Source organism: Epinephelus fuscoguttatus, linkage group LG5 (genome assembly GCF_011397635.1).
Source record: "Epinephelus fuscoguttatus linkage group LG5, E.fuscoguttatus.final_Chr_v1".
Taxonomy (NCBI): domain Eukaryota; kingdom Metazoa; phylum Chordata; class Actinopteri; order Perciformes; family Serranidae; genus Epinephelus; species Epinephelus fuscoguttatus.
This window is the reverse complement of record NC_064756.1, coordinates 3,804,718-3,830,175: the sequence shown is the minus strand read 5'-3', so window position 1 is coordinate 3,830,175 and position 25,458 is coordinate 3,804,718. Positions and strand designations below refer to the sequence as shown.

Below are 25,458 nucleotides of genomic sequence, written 5' to 3'. Positions count from 1 at the left end.
TCCTTGTTTCCTTTCCTTCCTCCTGGGCTCTTATTGGCTACTCAGAGGCTCCTCTGGTGTCAGCCAATAGGAGCAGGGAAGCAGCTGTTGTCTGCTCCTATTGGTTGACAGGACAATAAAGCAAGAGGCCGGACAAGTGTGTGTGAGTGGCGTCAAACTTTCAATCAGTCACAGGTCCGACACTTTCAGTGAACTGCAGATACACGCGATGCATCAGTCAGTGTTGATTGATTATCAGTAAGCTATTGATCATCATCAGCTCTGTAAACATGCTGGTTTCTCTCTGGTGCGTTTGGATTTTAACTCTTCACACCGCAGCTCAGCATCCCCCTGAGCGGCAGGAGGGAGGCGTGCAGTCCGGAGGGAGGAGGAGGCAGAGCACCGGTACACCGACCCTGCTGCAGCCGGCGGCGGTGAGGAGATCCGGGGAGAAGCTCGGCGGCAGGAGGGCACCCTTGAACGGGTGAGCAGCACATACATCTAACACCCTGAACCCTGGTTGCAATCAGTGTTTGTATGTGTGCCATAATATTCACACAGACTTTTTGTTAAATGGTCCAAAACCTGCTGAACACACTCATGTCAAGTTTGGGGAAGAAGGACCTCACTGAGTTTTGTTTTTATAGCTAAAGACGTAAAAACAAACAAAACCATCAATCAGGTCATCTATTTATGATTTAGTGTCTGCAGCACTTCTTACAGACTGCATGTAATATACATGATAATATTTAAGATAAGATAAAAGTTTTATATTTTTCCTGTGCAGCAATATGTCAAGAAGTTCTTATGTAACTGCTAAATTACTGTAAAAAATACAACTTTTTTCCCAGTTAACCATTAAATCATTTACTGGTTACAATCAGGTGATGGTCAATGCTCCTGAAAACATAGATGGATAGATAAGTAGACAGACAGATATCATAACACGTAAACATTAGAGGTATAAATCACTGGTTTAATCACGATACTTTGGACAACGATACGATATTTGCCGATATAACAAAGTCTGTCATGATACGGTTTCTGTTCAGTTTGATTCAGGGGCCTGTGATTGATATGAGATGATATTATCTGCCCATGTAACACAGTCTGTTACAAAAGAAGCTGCCACCCCTTTCTTTTTTATTTTTGGCCATAAAAAATAAAAACAACGACTTCAGCATGTTCACATCACATGAATTAGCCTAGCAGCTAGCGGACTTTTTCCTCTACTCGTACCTTAATGAATTATACATATTGTTATTATTTTTCTTACTTACCTTTGGTTTAAGTCACTGCATCTCTCAACAGAACATCTTATTGAATTTCAGCATGCATGCACATTTTTTCTGCCAAACATTGTTAAAACAGAGTAGCTAATGTTGCTGTACTGAGAACATAGTGGAGCGAGATACACCACCAGGCAGCTATGTCATGTTTTATGTCTTAGGGGGCGTCGGTGGCTTAGTGGTAGAGCAGGCGCCCCATGTACAAGGCTGTTGCCGCAGCAGCCTTTGCTGCATGTTACTCCCTCTCTCTCTCTCCCCCCTTCATGCTTGTCTGTCCTATCAATTAATGGCTAAAGAAATGGCCGAAAAAATATCATAAAAAAAAAAAGTTTTATGCCTTAGGGGGCGATCACACCTACAAGGAGCGCTAGAAACGCTGACGCTTCAAAGACGCTTGATGAAATGACTGAAACGCCCCTTTCAATGAGCGCTCCTTACGAGGAGCATTTGTAGAGCGGGGGTTAGCCATCTAGCTAGCTAACCTAGCTAGCTAATGTTAGCATGTTTATCGTCGTAGTAACGTTTAATGACATTGTACTCACCGGACAAATTCACTTGGCTGCTCACACAGCTCCAAGCATGTGCTCTCCGGTGCTTATTGCTATACTGAGGTATTGAGGGATTGTATAGCTCCTCGTAATTATAAACAGTCAGGATGAACCATTCGTCGTTGCACTGCATTGCCATTGTGTTTATACAATTTACCTCACCTACTCTCAACAACAAAACATGAATGAAGTTGACGTGATAGCAAAGCCAGCCTCTTGCTTGATTCCATGGATTTGATTGGCTGCCATGGCCAAGTACGACAATGACGAAATGGTACTGCTGGTGTCTGATGCTCAAAAGTTGAGATTATTTCAATTCTCAGTGTTCTACAAACGCGCGTCTAAAAAGACGCCAGAAAAAGAATGCGCGTCTAAAAAGACGCCAGAAAGACGCTCGTCATAAAAAATGCTTGAAAACCAGTCAGACGCGCCATATCATAGGGAATCATTTGTTTTCATTTGTTATTCGTTTCTAGTGCTCCTTGTAGGTGTGATCACCCCCTTACCGACACTGTTTACACAGTGCTTTGTCTGTTGACGTATTTATTCCCGAGTAAATAACGCTATCCTCATCGTTTGTTTCTTGGTTGTTTGCCATCTGCCTGCTGCTGTTTGATGCAGAATTTAAAATAAAGGCGTAATCTAAAGATGACGATATGAATCGATGTTTTCACTTTGCATCGATGATACTGGATTGTTGATCATTGAACTGATAAATTGATCCAGATCCATGGAATGGACTGTTACGACCGTCGTTAACATCTGCTGTATGTCTGCAGTTGTTCAGTGGTGCCAATGCAGGTTGTCACTGGTGAAAACTGATCCCAGTCTAAATCCACTTCATGTAACCAGATTTATGTTAGCAGCTGTGAGGCTGCATTATAGGTATGGTCACATGACGCTTTGTTTCTTACGAATGCTCGCTCTGTTTCGGACAAATTCAAGTGTGTTTTCTGTGGTCCGATGCAGAAGTTAGCATTGCACTGGTTCCCTTGTCAAAAAGCTGATGGGGTTTTCAAATGGATTTTGGATTATTGCAGAAAATAAGCTCTGTGGCAAATCAACGTTTATGACACTTACATGTTTTGTTAAGCAAGATAATCTTCACTCATGAACACCACATTTATGATTTTTGAAGTCTACATGCAATCGCCAGAAATAAAAACGACGATCTTTATATTAAAATGTATCTGCATTCGTATGCAGATATTTGTTGTTGTTTTTTTTAAAAAAAAAAAAATTAGCCGAAATGAGCTGCGTAGAGAAGAGGAAGTCTTGGCTGGAATATCTGCTGGCTACACCAGGGGTCTCATTCATAAAACAATGTGCAGGATCTATACTAAAAATGTATGTATGAACAAAAGCCAAAAATGATGTGCACCATATTTCTACAATCAGGCTTCCACCACACCATCTGTTTTCCCAATGTCCCATCTCCAAAATGGGTCAAAATTTCTCCTATTATGTCTGTTTTTATAGATCACAGGACGTATACGGGACGTGGTGTACACCTGTTTAGGGCCTCGTTTTGTGTGTATACAATGTCTACATGAGACCCTTGATCTACCAAAATATTGGCCATTGCCCCCAGTCTGATCAGAAAGACTGACATATCAATACATATCGATTCTGAATATTTGAAATGGTTTCAATACTCATTTTCTGCAGTATCGATACTCTGGAATCAGCTGCGTTTTCTTGCTCTCTGACTGTTAAAGTTCTCTACAGTCATTCTGCTGTTCTCTGCTACTAACCAAGAAAAGAAAAGTCTTCATCATGTTATAGCCTTGTTATATCGATCTTTTTATTACATTTTTAATTTAAGTCAGTATCACTCAACCTCTGGAGAACATGAACATCTGAAATAAGTTAAATCCGTCCAGTTGTCGTTGAGATATTACAGTCATTACCAAGTTCACCTGAAGAGAAATTTTACCTTCCAGCTGTTTTTGTACCTGTGTGTGAAAGCATCCGACCAATCAGCATCTGTCAGGTGTGTCAGACTGCAGACACCTCAGGAATGTGTGAAATTCTTTGCGTGTGTGTGTGTGTGTGTGTGTGCGTATGTGTGTGTAAGCAGCGTCAAGTGCAAGTCTGACTGACAGTCAAGTGATGGATGCAAAGTCAACACACACACACGCACTAATCCTAAACCCTGTGAACTGACTGACTGGGCTTATAAACTATAAGTGTGTGTGTGTGTGTGTGTGTGTGTGTGTACACAGCAGATTTAAAGAGGTTTGTATGGGTGTGTGAAAAGAGGAAAGAGTCCTCCCTGACTTCAAAGTCCTGTTGGACTGTTGACTTGTTTTTAGTGTCACTGTGAGGACTGGCTGTGCTCAGGGGACTCTTTCAGATATGCTGAAAGTTTATGGACCTCCTGACCTCAGCACCCCTTCACATTAATCTGAAGACTATCTAACATGTCGGTCTGAATAAGCACCAGAATCACTTTTACAGGAAAAGTCACAAAGCCATATCTTACAGGTTGGCAGTGTTGGAGGAGGTATATGCCGGGTTCCCACGGTTATGAAATTCCTGGAAAAGTTATGAAGTTAGAAAAACTGTTTTCCAGGCCTGGAAATGGTTTGGAAAAGTTTACAGTAAACGCTGTTTTAGATTGTTAAAAATATATTCATAAAAATCCCAAAACATGTCGGACGCTTCATTAAATATATTCCCAGTACCACTAATTTAAAATCTAGTGCTGTGTTGTGTTACCATTGAAACATCACTAGTATCAAGTGATACACATAGACAAGACTGGCACTGGGCTATCGCCAAGGCTGTGTCCCCTTTTGGGTCACTGATCAACATGGACGGGAAAGCCTAAAGGGACACGATGGCGATTACCTTCTATTTATTCGGGTAATGCATACGCTCAGGTTCAGGCAAGGTTGCAAAACAATTATCAGGCATGTCAGTAGAACAAATGGTTGATTAACAAGAGAAAAAATGCATACAGCTTGTCAAAATTATAAGACAGACACATCAATTGCCTTGAAATCTATATGATCTTTGGTTTTCAGTTCCCCTGATGGGGGCATGGCCTTGACATTTTGCAAACTACACGATTGTACCGGTCTGGTCTAATGTAATGTTTCAAGTGATGAAGTGTATGAGCTGACTTTGTCATCAGGAGGTGGAGGGGATGTTGGATTTCCTGCAGCTTCTTAGGCCCCAAACATGGCTGTTTTTCAACGACCTGTTGCCATGGACAGCTGTTTTTATTTTCACAGTTTTAAACAGAACAGACAGAGTTTTGATCTGTCATAAAGCATCTTAAGTGTGAGCTTCTGTTTTCATCTGTGAAGATGAAAAGTGAGAGCCAACAGAGCGGTCAGTGTTCTCACAGGAAAAAGGAAGGCAGACTTTTTATTTGAAGTTGAAGGTGTTGTTGAGCAGAACACAGACGACACGCTGTTTTTTGAGAACTTTCTGCTGACACAAGTGTTTCTTCCTCACAATGACTTTCAGTGAGCAGAACAAGAGAGCATCTGTGAACTCGTTCAAACCTGATCTGAAGTGACCGCCTTCATTCAAAGGAGCGAACCGCTGATTGTGTGAGCTTTAACCACTGTTCACTGAGAAACTGTGACAAAAGCACTCAAAAACTAGCCAAGGAAAGACCTCCAGCAGCTTTTTGCATCTTTTAGTAGGCTTTTCATGACCTCAGAGGTGTTTTACTGCCGACATCTTTGCCCGCTGCTAAAACCAACTTTTAATATACAGTATTTCTAATGATCTCAGCTTGTTTTTTTTGCATGTTTGTTTGTTTGTTTGTTTGTTTTTGGTGCAAAGGGACATTAACCCTCTCTAAATTGAAACTTGAAACTTTCCTTCACCACTCCCTAAAGGTCTTGGGTGTTAATTTATGTTTGGATCTGCAGAGACTGAACTGAACTGAAAATAGTCATCAACATGTATGTATGTATGTATGTAGGTGTTATTAAAGGAATACTCAGACGATTTTGGGAGTTATGCCCTTCTCTATCATTTTCATATTGAGACAACATGATCGATATCTTTTTTTGTCTGTGTCTGTCTGTCTGGGTCTCAGCGGTTAGCATTGCAGCTTAGCGTAGCGAATACAATTGAAGTGTATAGGGGGTCAGTAGCCTACTCGGTAAAAGTTAACAAATAAACATTACAGGAACCCTGAGGCTGGCATTTCTGCACGTGCATTTAAAATAAACATGTTTAAACATTAATTCGAAAAACGAGGTTCCTTTTACTCATTTTAGAAGAAGTTTGATACACGGAACTATAGTGTGTTTACGCCCTGCGTGAAGGGATACACCGGTGAGCAACAGCTGCAGCTGGCTCTGGGACAGGCACACTAGGTCACTCGGTAAAAGCAAACAAAGAGACGACACGGACGATCATGCCTCGAAAATATATTATTGCAACTTGCAAAAACATTCAAGGCAAACCTACAGGCTAGATGAAAAGGCACTGTAAATGTACATTATAAAGCGATATTACTCACTCGACTGAAAGCTGTCCATCAGCTCCTGCAGGCAGGGGCGTTTTTTCCAGTTAGGAACATGAAAAAATCTTTCAATCACGCCAGGATTAGTGATTGCTGCAAAGTTTTCACTCCTTGTCATGCACTCTCTGCGGCGGTTTTCTTCCTGATGATATATCTCTAGCGTCCCCAACGATGGTAGCGCCGAATCCCATTCTGTGCAGCAAAATGATTCCACCTCCATAGGCATAGGTTGGCAAGCCCCGCAGCTACACCACCAATCCTCCCCTGACCTCTGTCTCCCCTCAACCCCTTGCTGTTTTGCTGCCTTGGAGGATTCAGCCTCTGTTCTCGCCTGCTCAGCATCCATCCACCTGGAGTTCCTCATTTGTATACGGCTCAAACAGGTATGGCTCTGGGTCTGTGTCCGCTACAAGAAACTCTTCAAAATCGCGTTCAAAGTCGTCCATTGCAGCTACTGTAGTCCGGAGATATTGCTAGACTAAATAAACAGCTGAATTTTGTTTACAGGCTACGCTGTCAGTCAGTGCCTGCTCACCGGTGTATCCCTCCGTGGATCACAGCGCAGGACGTAAACACACTATACTTCCGTGTATCAAACTTCTTCTAAAATGACTAAAAAGGACTCTCGTTTTTCAAATTAATGTTTAAACATGTTTATTTTAAGTGCACGTGCAGAAATGCCAGCTTCAGGGTTTCTGTAACGTTTATTTGTTAACTTTTACCGAGTAGGCTACTGACCCCCTATAGACTTCAACTGTATTCGCTAAGCTAAGCCGCAATGCTAACCGCTGAGACCCAGCCACTGGACGTACAGACACAAAAAAGATATCGATCATGTTGTCTCAATATGAAAATGATAGAGAAATGGCATAACTCCCAAATCGTCTGAGTATTCTTTAAAGTGGCAGCATCACATTAGTAACAGTCTGGAAATGAAAATCCACCCTGAAGGAAAAAACAAGACAAAAACAAAAAATACTTTTGGTGCCACTATCCCAGAAGGAAACAGCAATGTCTTGGTAATGAACAACCCCTTTTCATGACACTATCCTGGCAGGAAATGCAGCCACGTCTCGGTAAAAAACAACTGCTTTTCGTGCCACTATCTTAGCAGAAAACGCAGCAATGTCTGTAAAAAAAACCCAACCGCTTTTTAACGACACTATGCAGCAGGAAATGCAGCGACATCACAGTAAAGAACAGCCATTTCTTGTGCCTCTATCCCGGCAGGTAATACAGCGACATCTTGGTAAAGAACAATCACTTGTCATGACACTGTGTCACTAAAAACTTTGTCACTTTAGAAATGATGTAACGTGTAATGTATTTGTAGTTTGCAGAACATTTTCCTCTGGCGACTGGGCGGAGCAAAGACAGCTGTAGCCTCAGAAAGCATTTGAAGACGTGAAAATTAAAAGACAAATTATAACTTGAATTTCACAAAAATATCATTTAGGTTTTGTCTGAAATTTGCCTAAAACTAATGAGCAAATCAGGGGTCAAAAATGAACATATACGGTGTATAAAAAAATATAAATTTACGGACAACAAGATTCAGACACTCAGATGGCGGCGGGTTGATGTTGATGCTCTTTATATTAAATAGGGAGTGATTTCACAGACTGGGACTCTGACCAGACTGTCTGTGTGTATACAGGTTTAATACTGTGTGTGTGTGTGTGTGTGTGTGTGTGTGTGTGTGTGTTAATGCTAAAACTCTGTTTTGACACACTCATCTGCACACACACACACACACACACACACGGGTCTTGGTGTGTCAGTGAGTGAAGTGGGGCCTCCTCTGCTACTACAATACACCCAGTACACTGTGAGTAATGATTAAATCCTCTGCAGAGAAGCTGAGTCCACATTGCATTTAAAAAACACACCCTTCTCTCAGTGCTCTCCATCCTCTGCTCCCGTTTTAATACTGCGTAATCGGTTTGGATTCTGCTCGTTGGGTCTTTTTTAAAATCTGTCATTAGGTTTTACTTTCAACATGTGTAAACACTTAGTCTCCGGATGAATCTGTCAGATTTTCTTTTTTAAAACAGTGTAAATGCATTAAAGATGTAGTTGTGTCTCCCTCCTGGCAACATTTTGTGTTCTAACGTTGTAAATAAAGTTAATTGATCAGCCTCATGTTTATAAATGAGGTGAAACTCAAACAAGAGCACACACACACACACACACACACACACACTTCCTGTTACACACAGCTGTGAAGTCACTTTGTTGAAGGTGGGGGTGTGGGAGGTAGTCCGACCCAGTGTTGATCTGCTAATTAACTGCTTTTCCCAGAAGGTCAAACACACATTTTTAATAAAAACACAACACTCAGAGAAAAGCAGCTGTTTAATAAGTGGAAACAGACTTCAGTTGGTCTCGATGTGAGAGGAGCAGATGACAGGAACTTTAAATCCATCGATAACTTCACAGAGAACACAAGCTCCAAATCTCCACCAGATGGCCAAAAAAAAAAAAAAATCCACTTGTTAAAAGTGTTTTACTGCAGAATAACCGTCCGAAACAGCCACAGGCTGCTGGTGCTTTTCTGGAAGGTTTCCTAGATGGCATGGGGACTCTGGGAAAGCACTGATTCCTCTGTGCAAGCTCTGTATAAAACAACACATTTTAAAGTCCATCATATGCGGAGTCAGTATGCAGTTGGTTAAGAGTGTGGATGTTTATTTGTTCATGTTGCCTTTGCATTTTTACACAAGCAAACGGCTGAGTTATCATGCTAACATTCCACTGCAGAATCAAAAGATGCGTGACAGGTGTGACATGTAACACAGCAGCATCGGCCTCTAATGTGACATTGAAAACACACGTCAGCAGCACTTTATAAACAATAACAGTGACCTGACATGTCAATAAACTATCATTTACTGTCCCTGTTATATGGTGGCTGATCTTGTCCTCTGCTCGGAGGGTAAGGAGCTCCTGGACCTCATTGTTTTCCCACTTTGCAGGCATTTTTGGACCGCTATTCTTCTTATTTGAGTTAGCTGCTAACTGCTAGCAGCTGCTTTTTAAATCTCCTATAGTGGGTCATGTACATAACACATCGTCAAATCCTCCATTACGGGATCATGCCTTGCATACAGAATGATGAGGTAACAGAATATAGCAATATTCCCGCCTTCAACAGGCACTGTAAGAGAGGCTATAGGTTGAAAATGAAAAACGATCATTTGTATATCAGTTACTCATCTCGTGTTACGGTGAATTCACGAAGAAAACTTTTCTCACATGCCTCCGTGGTAGGGATGGGTACCTTTCACATTTGAACTGATACGGTACCGATACCCGGTACCTGGGAATCGGTACCGGTACGCAACGGTACCTGTTTACTTTTTTTGCTTGTATGTGTGGTAATAAAGGATATTTCATTTAGAATTTTTTTTGTCAAAACTAACATTTATTTCTCAGTATCAAACAGGATAAAACGACATCTAACACTGTAACATAATATCAAAAGGTAGCCTATATAATTGACTATGCAGCAGTTCTTTTTATTGCACAAAATAAACCCACTCCTACTACCTCCTATTCCTCCTCTTTCCCCTCTGGGAAAAATGTGTGTTGGGGAGTGTAACGTTAAAGATAGAGAATACGAGGAACCGAGCTGATAATGATAACTAAGGCAAGTTAAAATGTGAAGCTAACGTTAGAATGACCAGAACAAAGCCCAATCATCTTAAACACTAAGCTTATTAATTACCTGGAACCGATGTAGCTGATGCCCCACTTAATCACCGTCGTCATCATCGCATGTTAATCCCACTTCTTCTGCCTCGATGCTGGCTGCAGATGACAACGAGCCGCTAGCTGCAGGTGTGCTAACGCTGGGAGAAGTAGCCTTAACTTTCAGGCTATCAAATACTGTGCAGTCGTCAGCCTTTAAAAACACCTTGTGCTTGACCAGGTGCTTCCTCAGGTTTGAGGTATTTCCGTAGCTGGCCTTGCGTCGCAAATGTTGCAGCGAGCGTAGTCTGCATCAAACTTTGAGATATGGAGCCACACCTTCGACCTCTTTCTCTCAGCCATGCTGCTTTGTTGATAGCTGCCACTGATGTGATCATGCTCTCGTGCGTACAATGCTGCGTTCACGATAGGCAGTATTTTCACTGTTATCTGGAACATAAAAGACTTAATTTGTTATTTAAACTATTGGACAGTCTGTTCACTAATTTAGGGAAAAATTATATGTTTTTATTTTTTAATTTTCTTGGTGACGGTTATAATAATGAACATGCCAAATTATTAACAATATAAGACCAGAAAAACTAAATAGAGAATGAAAATTATAACTCACTCTCTGTCTGTCTGTCTGCAGTCCTCATGTCTGTGGTGGTCGGTGTTGTGTCGGCTGGACTTTGTCACCCAGAACCAGACGATGCACCAAACGTGAGTACAGACTGCTGTCACCATTTGTCGTCCCACTCTGAATCAAACCTCAGGCTCACTGCTCGGGACTCACAATGGCTCCTGAGACATGAAGGTACAGCGCTACAAAGGCTTATGATTGGCTGGTATGCCGTGTGGCCATTTAACTTGAATGTAGGACCTTTAATTGTAACAGAGTATCTCTACACTGTGGTAATAGTATTTTACTTAGTTATCTGAGATCTGAGTACGTCCACCTCCACCACTGGTCATTATTTGAAAGTCTGGTGAATTTACGTTTTTCTTCTCAAACTAATATAATGTAAAGAAAACAAACACTGCGATGACAATAACTCTGTTTTGTCCAACAGATTTAATCAAAGTATGATTTATTCAAACACATTTTCACCACATCTGTATTTTTTTTTCATCTTTCATCTGTGTTCAGTTGCAGCAGTCATGTTGTAGTAAAACAGCGGAGCAGCTGCAGATATCAAAGTTCCTCTAACAGGAAACTGCTGTCGCTCCTCAGTAAAAACTCACCTGAATCTCAGAAACATCAGATTTCTTTTAGTTTGAAGTTCTTTTACTTTCTGAATAGAATAAAAGCATCACAAAAGGCTGGATAGGTCACATGTGTCAGCTGATTATGTATAAATTGCATGTCATTTAATTTTATTTATTTTTTAAATTATTTTATAAACAGTGAAACAGTTTAGTCATTCTGTTTAAATCACACATTTAAATTCTACTTTTATTGAACAAAAAGTCAAAGACTGTTTCCTTAACAAGTGAAGGAGAGAAGGCAACTACGAGTCCCAGAGTGCACTGCTGTAAGATCATCCAATCAGAGAGCTTTGGACTGCGTTGCCATTCAGTTGTGATGGTGGGGTGTGTCAATACATGATGTTAGTCATGCGTCGATGTGAGATGTGTGTGGGTGAAAAGGTCAGCCATCTTGGACAGCTACCTACAGCTACACCACTTGGACAATCCATATGTCATGATCTGAGTTTTGTGCCATGATCCGAGTTTCAATCATGGATGTGAGTCACGCATTTTTATTATTCCAGTTATTCCAGGAAATGTTTGATTTCAGTTTGTGAGGTAATTCTCATTACCACAATATACAGAATAGCTATAAAACTCTCATATGCTCAAAATCGCTGATATTGCTGGCTATGGTTGTTATGCAAACACAAATTCTGCTTCTGTTCAGTGTTAATTTTAACAGCTATTTTAGAATTAGTCTTAGTCTTGAGACAAAAATGCTTATGAGTTTTAATCACATTTTAGTCATTTTTATCCTTCATAATTTTAGTCTAGTTTTAGTTGACGAAAATTCCAAACGTGTTAGTCGATGAAAATTCAAGACATAGTTTTCTTATGACTCTTCGTTGTTGCACAATTCTGATATAAAACACTTAAAATGTCCATATGACAGCTTGAGAAATACTAAAAATGTGGCTCTGCCCATGTATATCACATTTTGTAGTACTGTTGCTGTAAGAACTTCAAACCTCCAACGTGGAGCAGGTTAGTCGGGCGCTGTCACATCCATCCTGAGTGTGAAGCTGCTGAGTCACTACAGATGTGACTTTATACACAGCAGACTGATGCTGCGTCACATGTTCATGGTTCAAAGGTGGACTCCAGAGTCCACACGCAGAGCGGGATTTATGACCGGATCAATGCTGCTTAAGAGATTTACAGTGATTCTGTACTTTATGGTTACCACACTGGATCTAAAGTTTATATATTCCACATGGAGAGCTGACAGTGAAGCACACACAAGTCAGATCTGTTTCTGTTTATTTCAGGACCCAGTGAGCAGTTAATAAAATATTACTGTGCCTTCTTTGTGTTTTCTCTGGTGGTGGAGGAAGCGCTCACATCCTTTACTGTAGTAAAAGTACTAATGCTGCTCTGTTAGAGTCAAAGTCCTGTGTTGAAAATGTTCCTCCAGTAAAAGTATGTATCAGGAAAATGTAGTTAAAGTATTTAAAGGTAAAGTAAGGTGACACTTTATGGTCCCAGAGGGGCAATTTGAGATATAGACAGTAGTTATGAGTCCAACAAAACAGACGTAACACAAGTGTCCAGTATCACACACTGTCAGGGATAAATCATGGACATAAAGGGTGCTTGTTAAAATAAGCAACAGTACATCCGGACAGAAGATGATCTGTAACGCTTTGTGCTGCATTTAGGGAGCCAAAACCTCCGCCCTAATAGAAACACAAACACGAAGGGGATGTTGAGAGTCTGAGACAACGGGCTAAGCTTAACAGGTGACCCTCGCTTCATACAGATGCTGGACGTTATTCAAAGTAACACCAGTGATCCTACAGGACAACTTGACCACTTTTTCCAACACACAACACAATACACCATTAAATATGTACAATTTAATGATATGATACAATAGTGAAGTTCTTGGGACCCTAAATTGATGCCCACATGGGAACAGCTCCAACTGTGAGTGTAATTGATGTGAGGCATCTCCTGCGTACAGCTTTATCAGATATATTGCTGAGTTGTTCCTGTGACGTGCCAATCACCTTCCCTGCATTGCTGACAGTCTTAGAGAGTTTGTTTTTGCTCCGTGCACTCATGTTGCCGCACCATGCTGTAATGTTAAATTATAAAATGCTTTTAACCAGGCTTCTCGATGCTGTTTCAGGTATGTGCTCCTTAACACTGACACTCTTCAGCTTTCTGATTAAATAAATAGGCACTGATTGGCTCTCGTGAAAATGCTCTCTGAGTTTCTATTAAATGTTAATGTCTGATCAATAATTGTGCCCAAGTACTTAAATTGTTCTACATTTTCTACAGGCTGGTTATTGAGTATGACCGAGAGGATGTGACTTATTCCATTTGGTTTTGTTTGGATTATAAATTCTTTTGGTCAATGTTCAAACTGATGAAAGTTTTTTGCAAAATATACACTTATTCTGAATGTCATGCCTGCAACATGTTCCAAAAAAGTTAGGACAGGAGCAACAAAAGACCGGGAGAGTTGTGGAATGCTCAAAAAACACCAGTTTTGAACATTTCACAGGTGAAGAGGTTGACTGGTAACAAACGATCGTGTCATTAATAGGTATAAAGGGGCACCCTTGAAAGGTTCAATTGTTCACAAGCAGATATGGTCAATTTGTGAGAAATAGTGTGGACAAAAAGTCCAACAGTTTTAGAACAACGTTTCTCAACAAACTGTTGAAAAGAATTTAAGGATGTGACATCTACAATCCATAATATCATCAAAGGATTCAGAGTATACTCAGAAATATCTGCGTCTTAAGCCCATTTCAGACCCAAGATTCACGGCGAGACGAGTTCAAACAGGCAAGTACTTGCAATGCACCATTCTGCAACGTCGTAAAAACCTGCTGGTTCACACCAATGCAGCTAGATCAGGCACTAGATAAACACATACAGCGAGCAGCAGCAGCAACCAGCAGAGCTCAGCGGGGATGGAGCACCTGCCGCAGCAAGCGAACACGCCGTCTGTGGTCATTTTGACTTGCGGAGTTCACTAGAAGTCAATCGGCTAATGAAACAGGTGAAGTGCTTTACGTTCTAAAACCAGCCGCTGCCAGTTTCAGTAGCTGAGTTGCAGGTGATCATCAGCCGGCTTGAGTGGAGTTCTGACCGGCCAGTTCACACTGCTGCAACTTCTCTCTGCAACGTTCTGAAATGGTTTTAGGTCTTAAGGTGCAAGGCTGAAAACCAATTTTAAATGGCAGCGTCCACTGATGTTTCAGGCAGCGCTGCCTTAAAAACCAGCATGACTGTATAAAGGATATTACTGCATGGGCTGAGGAACACTTTGGAAACCACTGTCAGTAAAGACAGTTCATCGCTGCATCTACAAATGCAAGTTAAGACTTTACCATGCAAAGTGAAAGCCAGACATCAACAACATCTAGAAGCACAGCAGACGTCTCAGGGCCCGAGCTTGTGTGACATCCTTGACACAGAGTGGAAAAGTGTGCCGTGGTCTTGACGAGTCCATCATGGATGTCGTGTCCTCTTGGCTAGAGTGGAAAGGAACCATCCAGATTTGCCCATGGCAAAAGAGTGCAGGTATTAGACTGACCTGGCTGCAGTCCAGACCTGTCTCCCATTGAACCAGTGTGAAACATTATGACACACAAAATATGACAACAGAGACCTCGGATTATTGGGCAATGAAAGTCGTATATCAAGCATTTAACATGGCGTACAAAGTTGACTAATTTTAGTAGTAGTAACAAGCTAAGTTATCTTGAAAGAACTCATTTGAGGACATTGAGACTTTATTATTGTATTTTCAGGCATCGAAATAAACAGTTTTATACTTTATTACATACTCATGACTGTTAACAATTACCCATAGTCCCCGTATGAGGATGTTGTTTTTTCAGAAACTACACACTGTTCAAAGATGCTTCGTTTTTTATACAGATCCAAGTGGTTTCTTTCAGGGTTACACAGCTCGGCTATGAATGTCCTGCAGAGAGTAGAAACTCGTGAATGGAAACAGATTTACGCTCTCTGTCTGGAGGCTTACACACACACATACACACACACACACACGCACACATACATACACACACACATACACATACACACACCTAAGTCCCACTGGGCTCAGCGCCCACAGAGTAAAGCTTTACTGTTTGGTCACATTGTTCTGATAGAAGGAAGCTGGTTGGGAGTCTGGAAGCACACACACACACACACACACACACACACACACACACACACACACACACACAGTCTGTCAGGTCCATTTTTTTAAGTCCTGTGCAGGTTTTTAGTAACTAATTATGTCGTCACTCAACATCAACACCTTGTGTCCTCTCCCCTTGCCTCTCTGTCACCCCTCCTTGTCTCCTCCCTCTCTTCTATCCTTTCCTCCTCTCTTTGTCTCCTTTCCTCCTCTCTTTGTCTCCTTTTCTCCTCTCTTCCCCCTTTTTCCTCTTTTTGTTAACTCTTTTCCTTCTCTCCTTGTCTCCTCTCTTCCTCCTCCTCCTCCTCCTCCTCCTCCTCCTCCTCCTCCTCCTCACCACACCTTGTCTCCTCTCCTCCTTTGGCCTCTCTCCTCTCTTTGTCTTTTTGCCTTGTCTCCTGTCTTCATCTCCTTGTCTCTTTGCCTTCTCTCCTCTCCTCATCCCTCCCCTTTGTTTCCTCTCCTTGTTAACTCTCTTTTTCTTGTCTCCTCTTCTCCCCTTCTCTCCTTGCCTCCTTCTTGTCTCCTCTCCCCCTCTCCTCCTCTCCAAGGCTATTATAGTTCACTAAAAATAACCTAAACTAAAAATAAGCTGTTCCTCTCCCCTCTACTTTCCTTGTCTCCCCCCCTCCTCTCCTTGTGCCTTCTCCTCTCTCCTCTCTTTGTCAACCCTCCTCACCTCTGAAACAAACAAACCCTCTGGGAACTAACTGAGACTAAAGTGAACTGAAAACAAAAAATGAAAAATGAAATACAAATAAAAACAAATGAAAAATACAAAACTAGAATAACTGCTCCTCTCCTCTCCTTTCCTTCACTCTTCTCCTTGTCTCCTCTCCTCCTGTAGCCAGGTGTGTTCCTCGTTGCCAAAATGGCGCATTGTGCCGGCAGTCTAACCGCTGTGTGTGTCGACGGGGTTTCCACGGTAACCGCTGTGAGGTTTCCTCTGCAGTGCTGACCTCGTCTGTTCCTCCCAGCATCGTCCCACACCGAGAACTCACCTTCACCTCCTACAGAGACGCCAGACTTGCTCAACGCCCCGCCATCAGGAAGACCAGAGTCCTCTCAGCTCGCTCCGGTCCTGCTGTCACGGTAACGCCTCCTGCCTTCATGACAACCAGCAAACCCAAACCAGCACCTGAGACCCACAACAAGCAGGGCGATGCAAAGATCCCAGAATCTGCTCCTGAGAAGTCTGGACAGTTTAGAGTAAAACCTGAAACTAAAGCTGAGGACAGAGGAGGTGTTTCGAAGGAGCTTCTAATGCAGGAGGAGAACCAAGCCTCCCCAAAACGACCACAGGTGGAGCGGAGAGCCGAGAGGACGCAAACACCCAAGTTCAACAACTTGCAGCTGCAGACAGGAGACAGTGAGGAGGAGAGAGGAGAAGTCACAGCCGGCATCACAGAGCTTAAAACACAAGAAACTCCAAAGTTAAAATCAGAAGCAGAGGAAGAGGAGGAATCACACGCCTTCAAAACCCCAAAGCTGGAGTCTCTGTCCTGGTCTCACACTAAGGGAAAGATGTCACTAGATTTAAACGAAACTTCTAAACCAGAGGATAAAAGATTAACCCAACAGTCTGACTCAGAATCTGAGATGGTGGAAAGATTAACGGCCTCTAAAATCCCAAACCTGGAGTGGAGGTTTAAAGCTGAGGACAGACTGAACTTGGAGTTGAACGCTGAGCCTGGTGAAGAGTACGGCCTTCATCTGGGGTCTGATCCTGGGCAGAGGTCGGAGAAAAAGGTGGATGATGGTGGGACGGGAGAGGAGGTGGAGAAGAAGAAGAAGGAGGAGGTGAAGACTGGAGGAGCAAAGAAGCAGCCTCTGAGGTAAGGTAACTCCTCTCTGCTCCTCTTCTCTTTTCTCACTCTGTTTGCACTACATTTATCTGTCAGTCAGCTGCAGTTACTAACAGTGGTGGAGGAAGTTTTCAATTACTGATACTACACTGTACAAATACTACTGTACTAACCCAATTAAAAGTCCTTCATTGACATTATTACTTGAATAAAAAATTAGAAGTATGCTCAGGAAAATGTACTTCAAAATAGTTGCCAATACATTTTCTGTAAATAGATTAACTGACTAATTAATTCAGCTGTTTGTTTTCATGTTTTGTGTCCAAACATCTTTATTTATAAAGTAGCTCAAGCTGTCAGACAAATGTAATAAGATACTTCATTTCAAAAGCTGTCAAATTCTACAATATTTAGACATTTTAATCTCTATTTTTTGTGCTTGAAATAAGAAAGATAAAGTTTAACACCAGAAAACAGCGACAGAATTTATGTTGGAAACACGAGAATAAATTTGCATTCTTCTGTTCAGACTGCAGGTGGTGCTCTTCACCTGATAATACACTGTAAATACTGTAAGGTACATACTGTACTGTACACACACACACACACACACACACACACACACACACACACATTGCAGGCTGCTGTGGACACATGGAATTAAAGTGTATTTTAGTCTGTAAATGATTATAATAAATAATTTGGGATAAAAGTCCTGTGATACTCTGGGTACCTGTCCAGGGTGAACCCCGCCTCTCACCCAGTGTCAGCTGGGAACGGCTCCAGTCCCCTTACGACCCTGTACCAGGATAAGTAGTTACAAATAATGACTGAATGAATTAATGAATATGGGATTTAAAAAAACCAGACAACAAAGTGGAAATATATAAATATATAAAGAACATTAAGTTAAAGAAGTGCCAGTTTCAGACCTGCGATCAGAGCTTGTTGAGGAGCTGAATGCTGTGTGGGACAAATGATGTACGGTGGTCGAAAGACTTGATGATGCTTACCTGTTTAGATTTTGAGTTTACATTGAAGGACATTGCCATGGCGACGCCTTATTTGCCACAAAACAGGAAGTTTTGTAACTTCTGTGTACCTTGTCTAATGTGCCCCAAATCTGACTTGTTTTATTGTAAAGCTCCAGGCCTGAAAGCATCAACATGCAAATAGGTATCACAGTGGTTGCACAACCTACTGGCAACAGGGAGTAAGACTTGTCAGACAGTTACCATGATTCATTGCTGTAGATTAAACTACCCAACAGCATATAAAGGAGTTAAAATGTGCATAATCTTAAACATCTAAAGCAGTAAAATGACACTTAGACCTCAGATACACCAGGAAAACTTTTTACTGCAACATACATAGTTTTGTTTTAGGTACTTTATGTACATTGTGCTGATACATATTTTTAGGACTGTTACTGGTGGTGGAGTATTTCGACAGGGTGGTATTAGAACTTTTACTGCAGTAAATGATCTCAGAAGATGTGTTAAGAGTTTTCTGTCAGTGTGTGAAAGCAGAGTTCTCTCAAACTCTCCTCAGTGTAAACAATCAACACAACCCCGAGTCAGAGGTCAAAGGTCGTGGAGGTCAGCGGTCAGAGCCAGGGTCAGGACGGACTGTGGGAAGACTGACACTGGGTGGTGGTGTGCCTTATGTGGATGTCCGGGGGCCATATTCACAAATGTCCTAGTCCAAAGAGTTGCTCCTTGTAAAAAAAAAAAATTCTTAGAAAATCATTAGAATGGTAAGAATTTCCCCTTAAAGTTAAGACTAAAGTAAAGATGGAAGTTATTCACAAAGCATCTCAGCCCTTAAGAGAGCTCCTAAGGTGAAAAACTTAGGAGGAGGCAGGAGGACTTTAAAGAGGTTTATGGGTTTCTTAAACGGGAGAAAATGGTGGAAACACAAAGAGGTTGGAGAAATATTCTCCAAACGCTGAATGACAGTGAGTTAATGAGATGCTACAGATTAGGTCATGCAGAGATAATGTTTGTGGTCAATCTGATTTGGGATACACTCACATTTCCCGCACAACACAACAACTCTATAAAATGATCACAACAATAAGATATTTGGAAAACTGGAGCGATGCAACAGTGCAGCAGTGATGACTTGGGTCTGTCTCAACTTTCCATCAGCAGAGGGATCACACTAACAATGACAACACTTTCACTGTCAGCACTTCACTTAATTTCCCCTGAGTGTCCCCACCTCATAGGCTCACTGAAGGGTGTGTCTTTGACAACCAGTCACTTCTTTTTAAAAAATGTGTCATACCTAGCAACGGGGTCAACTACACCTCCTCACTAAGGTAAAAGTCTCTGTCCCGTCCTTGCTCAGAGTCGCTCCTAAATTAGGGCTCCCCACTAAAATATTTTATACTAAGTTAGGAGCTCTCTGAGAGTCTTCTCATAATGTTGGTGAATATGGTCCCTGGTGTTTAACCCACTGTCCTGATGACAAAATATTCTCTCTGCTGAACATTAAAAATGATTTTTAACCTGTTTTTCAAGTCGTGACCTTTTCTGTAATCCAAACAAAGATGGTAGATAGACATAATCATATTTTCTGCAGTTTTGTGGCTACCTGGACATGATATACTGTCACAATAATATTTTTTTAATCCCAGTGGTTACAATCGCCCTCAAAGACTCTGTAAATGGCAGTTTATGTTTAATCATGTTTAACATTTTAGTGTAGTATGTTAGTATGCCAACGTTAGGCAATCACGGTGAACATGGATTACAAAGAACCCAGTTGCCTAAAAAAAACTGGTCTTACTGGTACATTTCTGCAAACCATGGACATGTTACATTTGTACATTATTATGTAGCAGGTACTTTAAAACTTTACCGGAATAAGACATCCACATGTGGGGCACAGTGCTGCCTGGAAAAACAGTGATAAATTGCTAAGAGAACACCCATGTGTAGGTGACCAAAGAGCCACTGGAAAAATATGGAGAGGACCTTAAAAACTCTCACACTTGGGGGCACAGTCCCAGCTGGAAAAACAGTGACAAGTTGGTAAAAACACCCATGTTTGGTGCCTAAAAAGCTGCTGGAAGCACAGTGAAGACTCACGGAAACCCAACTCTTTTTGTTGTTGGTCTTGAACAGTGGTCTGCAGCTTGGCAGGCATGTCATGACGGTGTCACGCCATCCACCATTCCCTCCACCTCCTGATGACAAAGTCAGCTCATATACTGCATCACTTTGGAAACGTTAATATAATACTTATGAAACTTACAAATCTAATTTACAAAAACCACTTGGTTATGGTCAGAAAAAGGTCGTGTTTTGGCTTAAAATACCCAGTTATGGGGGCATAATCCCCGCTAGAAAAACAGCTACAAGTTGCTAAAAACATCCACCTGTTGGGTGCTTTGGTTTTGTGGTGTCGGATATTGGTCTGCAGAGGTCTCCAGCTTGGCAGGCGTCTTGCCTCGGTGACCCACCATCCACCATTGCCTCCACCTCCAGATGACAAAGTCAGCCCAAATACTATGAAGCATTGATATGATTCGTATGAGAAGTACAAATATATCTGTGGTTTGCAGAAACAAACAATGCCAACATTTTCCTCTGAACACCGGGATGCTCTAAACACATTTCATCACAATTCATCCAATAATAGTTGTTGACATATTTCATGCCAGATTGGAGGTTTGGTTTATACTCTGTCAAACTCCTGGAGCAATATAAAGCTGATGTAATGAATTAAATATGAGTTGCCTGCTAGAACATAAGCATGTTGTTCGAATATGATAGTTCTGGTCCTCTAGAAACCAGTTTCTCAAAGGATTTCAGTTTTATCCGTCCACCTCTGCATTGTGTAACTCACTAATAAAAAGCTTCTCTAAACAAACCAGCAGCTGTAACATGTGAGATCATAGATGAAAAATAGACTTTCATCAGACTGCAGGGTGTCTCTGAGTGTGTATTCATTATCAGTGCAGATTGATGTGTATTGTTTGTTCTCCGAGCTGCTTTTCATCAGACTATTTAAGGACATTTTAAATCATTCTTTCAGAAACACAGTTTATCACACAGAGAAAATAACCGGCCCACATTCATACTCCCTCCATCTGAGAACATTCTTACCGTCATACCAGTCAGTTCATGTTGATGATGACTGTGTTGTTTTAAGAGCTGTGTGGTGAAGCCAAAGACGAACTGCCAAACTAACCAAACAAAGTTACAAAGTAACTAATGTAACCATATCTATACCAAATGCAGTAATATTTCAGTGTATACTTTGTATATTATGTGTGTTTCTGTGTATGTAATATGTGTGTATTTATTGTTTGTAACAGTCTGAGGGAGGCCCAGGCGGTTCTGCTGAGGAAGACTTTGTCACGGGGAGGAAGAGGAGACAAGATGGCCGCCCTGCTGATGAAGCACATTGAGAAGGAGAGGAAGAAAGTCACTGTGACCTCCTCTTTCTCCTCCCCTAACGCCTCATCCTCATCAACGTCATCGTCCGCAGTAAAAACCAGCGTGAAGACCTTTTACACTCAGAAGGGCCAGTACACCATCCACGTCACCGCACCCTCAGGTCAGTTAATGCACACATCACACACACACACACACACACAGTCTGTCAGCTGCAGTAGATTAAAATCTCTTCATATTAAACAAGCCAAAGTGTTAGATATATAATAAAATGATGACCCAGTGATGGTGCGTCATGGAAAGTCAGAGGATTATTAAGTTATCACAATTCATCCTGAGGGGAAGACGATGTGTGTGTACCAGTTGTGTAATGTTTGCCTGGTGCTGCTGGAGGGATTCAGGATACGAGAGCAGACGTTATAATCAAGCTTTCTCATGTCTGGACATGTTAACATGAGCTTACAGTGTATTTAACACACATACCAAAACACATGGGTCATTATTTAGTGTAATAACTGGTGTGAAGCTGATAGGGAGGTATGGAGAGATAAAGTGTACAACACAGTCAGGTCAAATCTGTTAGCCATACATTGTTGGAAAAACAGGCTCACTGTGATTTAATGGAGCTGGAATGCCAGTTTGTTTCTGTGTGTTAGCTTCAGATAAGGTGAATGTTAATACAGTCTCATAGTGCAGGCCTGATCACTCTGATTAGACCCATAAACAGTTCCTGTGATTGTCCAGCTGTGGAGGGGACTGACTGGAGAACTGCTGCTTTACTATGAAACTGATGAAGGAAGGGATGAAAATTTAAGGTGGTTATTGATTGATCAGAAAAGGATCATTTCTGAGATGATGTCATGAAGTGTGAAGCAGGGGTTCACCTCTTAACACCAAGGAACCAATAGAGGACGATAAAGAAACACAGGAGAGGGCAGTAAAAAACAAACAGGTGAAAACAGCAAAGAAACAGTTTGCAGTAAAGGTACACAGTAGAGTGCAGTAAAGAAATGCATTAGAGTGTAGTGAAGAAACACAGTAGAGTGCAGTAAAGGTACACAGTAGAGTGCAGTAAAGATACAGTAGAGTGCAGTAAAGAAATGCATTAGAGTGTAGTGAAGAAACACAGTAGAGTGCAGTAAAGAAACACAGAGTGCAGTAAAGGTACACAGTAGAGTGTAGTGAAGAAACAGAGTGCAGTAAAGGTACACAGTAGAGTGTAGTGAAGAAACAGAGTGCAGTAAAGGTACACAATAGAGTGCAGTAAAGAAACAGTAGAGTGCAGTAAAGAAATGCATTAGAGTGTAGTGAAGAAACACAGTAGAGTGCAGTAAAGGTACACAGTAGAGTGCAGTAAAGAAATGCATTAGAGTGTAGTGAAGAAACACAGTAGAGTGCAGTAAAGGTACACAGTAGAGTGCAGTAAAGATACAGTAGAGTGCAGTAAAGAAATGCATTAGAGTGTAGTGAAGAAACACAGTAGAGTGCAGTAAAGAAACACAGAGTGCAGTAAAGGTACACAGTAGAGTGTAGTGAAGAAACAGAGTGCAGTAAAGGTACACAATAGAGTGCAGTAAAGAAACAGTAGAGTGCAGTAAAGAAATGCATTAGAGTGTAGTGAAGAAACACAGTAGAGTGCAGTAAAGAAACACAGTAGGGTGCAGTAAAGGTACACAGTAGAGTGTAGTGAAGAAACAGAGTGCAGTAAAGGTACACAATAGAGTGCAGTAAAGAAACAGTAGAGTGCAGTAAAGAAATGCATTAGAGTGTAGTGAAGAAACACAGTAGAGTGCAGTAAAGAAACACAGTAGAGTGCAGTAAAGGAACACAGTAGAGTGTAATAAAGAAACAGTAGAGTGCAGTAAAGAAATGCATTAGAGTGTAGTGAAGAAACACAGTAGAGTGCAGTAAAGGAACACAGTAGACTGCAGTGAAGAAACAGTAGAGTGCAGTAAAGAAATGCATTAGAGTGTAGTGAAGAAACACAGTAGAGTGCAGTAAAGAAACACAGAGTGCAGTAAAGGTACACAGTAGAGTGCAGTAAAGAAACAGTAGAGTGCAGTAAAGGTACACAATAGAGTGCAGTAAAGAAACAGCAGAGTGCAGTAAAGAAATGCATTAGAGTGTAGTGAAGAAACACAGTAGAGTGCAGTAAAGAAACAGTAGAGTGCAGTAAAGGAACACAGTAGAGTGCAGTAAAGAAACAGTAGAGTGCAGTAAAGAAACACAGTACAGTGTAGTGAAGAAACACAGAGTGCAGTAAAGGTACACAGTAGAGTGCGGTAAAGAAATGCATTAGAGTGTAGTGAAGAAACACAGTAGAGTGCAGTAAAGAAACAGTAGAGTGCAGTAAAGAAATGCATTAGAGTGTAGTGAAGAAACACAGTAGAGTGCAGTAAAGAAACACAGAGTGCAGTAAAGGTCCACAGTAGAGTGCAGTATAGAAACACAGAGTGCAGTAAAGGTCCACAGTAGAGTGCAGTATAGAAACACAGAGTGCAGTAAAGGTACACAGTAGAGTGCAGTAAAGAAATGCATTAGAGTGTAGTGAAGAAACACAGTAGAGTGCAGTAAAGAAACAGTAGAGTGCAGTAAAGAAACACAGTAGAGTGCAGTAAAGGTATACAGTAGAGTGCAGTAAAGAAACACAGTAGAGTGCAGTAAAGGTATACAGTAGAGTGCAGTAAAGAAACACAGTAGAGTGCAGTAAAGGTACACAGCAGAGTGCAGTAAAGAAATGCATTAGAGTGTAGTGAAGAAACACAGTAGAGTGCAGTAAAGAAACACAGCAGAGTGCAGTAAAGAAATGCATTAGAGTGTAGTGAAGAAACAGAGTGCAGTAAAGAAATGAATTAGAGTGTAGTGAAGAAACACAGTAGAGTGCAGTAAAGAAATGCATTAGAGTGTAGTGAAGAAACACAGTAGAGTGCAGTAAAGAAACACAGTAGAGTGCAGTAAAGAAACAGTAGAGTGCAGTAAAGAAACACAGTAGAGTGCAGTAAAGAAACACAGTAGAGTGCAGTAAAGAAACACAGTAGAGTGCAGTAAAGAAATGCATTAGAGTGTAGTGAAGAAACACAGTAGAGTGCAGTAAAGAAACACAGTAGAGTGCAGTAAAGAAACAGTAGAGTGCAGTAAAGAAACACAGTAGAGTGTAGTAAAGAAATGCATTAGAGTGTAATGAAGAAACACAGTAGAGTGCAGTAAAGAAACACAGTAGAGTGTAGTAAAGAAATGCATTAGAGTGTAATGAAGAAACACAGTAGAGTGCAGTGAAGAAACAGTAGAGTGCAGTAAAGCTTGAGAGTGATAAAGAAACAGTGTGTGTGTGTGTTCAGTCTGCAGTCAGTCAGGACATGAGCTCATAGACAAACAGCAGCAGAAACAACCAGCCTCTATTCCACCTAAACACCACCACGGCCCTCTGCAGTGCTGGGGCCCCTGACGAGTCTGGGGGGTCCTACAGTAAAACAAGAACTGGTCCAGTCACACTGTTAGGTTATGATTTGTTTCCATTCAGCCTCAGTTTGTGTCTCATGTGTAATGAGTACATCAGAAGGTTGTTTAACAACATTTATCACAATCGTTCAAGTTTGAGACAACGACCGTAAAGCAGAGCACTGTGGAGGCATTTTCAGTGTGGGACTTTCTGTTTAAGCAGCTGTCACGTCAATATTGATTCTGAACAAACTAGTTGGCATGTTAGGTTTTCGTGAAAAGAAAGTCAGTTTGCTGACACTCATCTTTGCACGTTGTAGTCTATTGTTGAGAGGTTCCATTTGTAACTTGGTTTGGTGATGTCAGGCTGTCATGACCCTCCACCTCAA

The 25,458-nt window shown here is 41.4% G+C and overlaps 1 protein-coding gene across 1 annotated transcript; it reads left to right on the top strand.

The window, feature by feature from the left end:
• Positions 1-444: 444 nt before the first annotated feature.
• On the top strand, positions 445-25,076 carry LOC125888497 (uncharacterized). The gene is made up of 5 exons (XM_049575880.1): positions 445-463; positions 10,651-10,815; positions 16,268-17,255; positions 21,553-21,794; positions 24,970-25,076. The coding sequence occupies exons 2-5, from the start codon at positions 10,656-10,658 to the stop codon at positions 25,074-25,076; spliced, it is 1,497 nt and encodes a 498-aa protein (XP_049431837.1). The 5' UTR covers positions 445-463; positions 10,651-10,655.
• Positions 25,077-25,458: the final 382 nt, after the last annotated feature.

Bases quoted from the DNA above. Each gene is read 5' to 3' on its own strand.
- LOC125888497 (XM_049575880.1), top strand. From the start codon at position 10,656: ATGTCTGTGGTGGTCGGTGTTGTGTCGGCTGGACTTTGTCACCCAGAA. The intron at 10,816-16,267 runs GTACAGCGCTAC...CTCCTCCTGTAG, and splicing joins ATGGCTCCTGAGACATGAAG to CCAGGTGTGTTCCTCGTTGC. The intron at 17,256-21,552 runs GTAAGGTAACTC...TGTTTGTAACAG, and splicing joins GCAAAGAAGCAGCCTCTGAG to TCTGAGGGAGGCCCAGGCGG.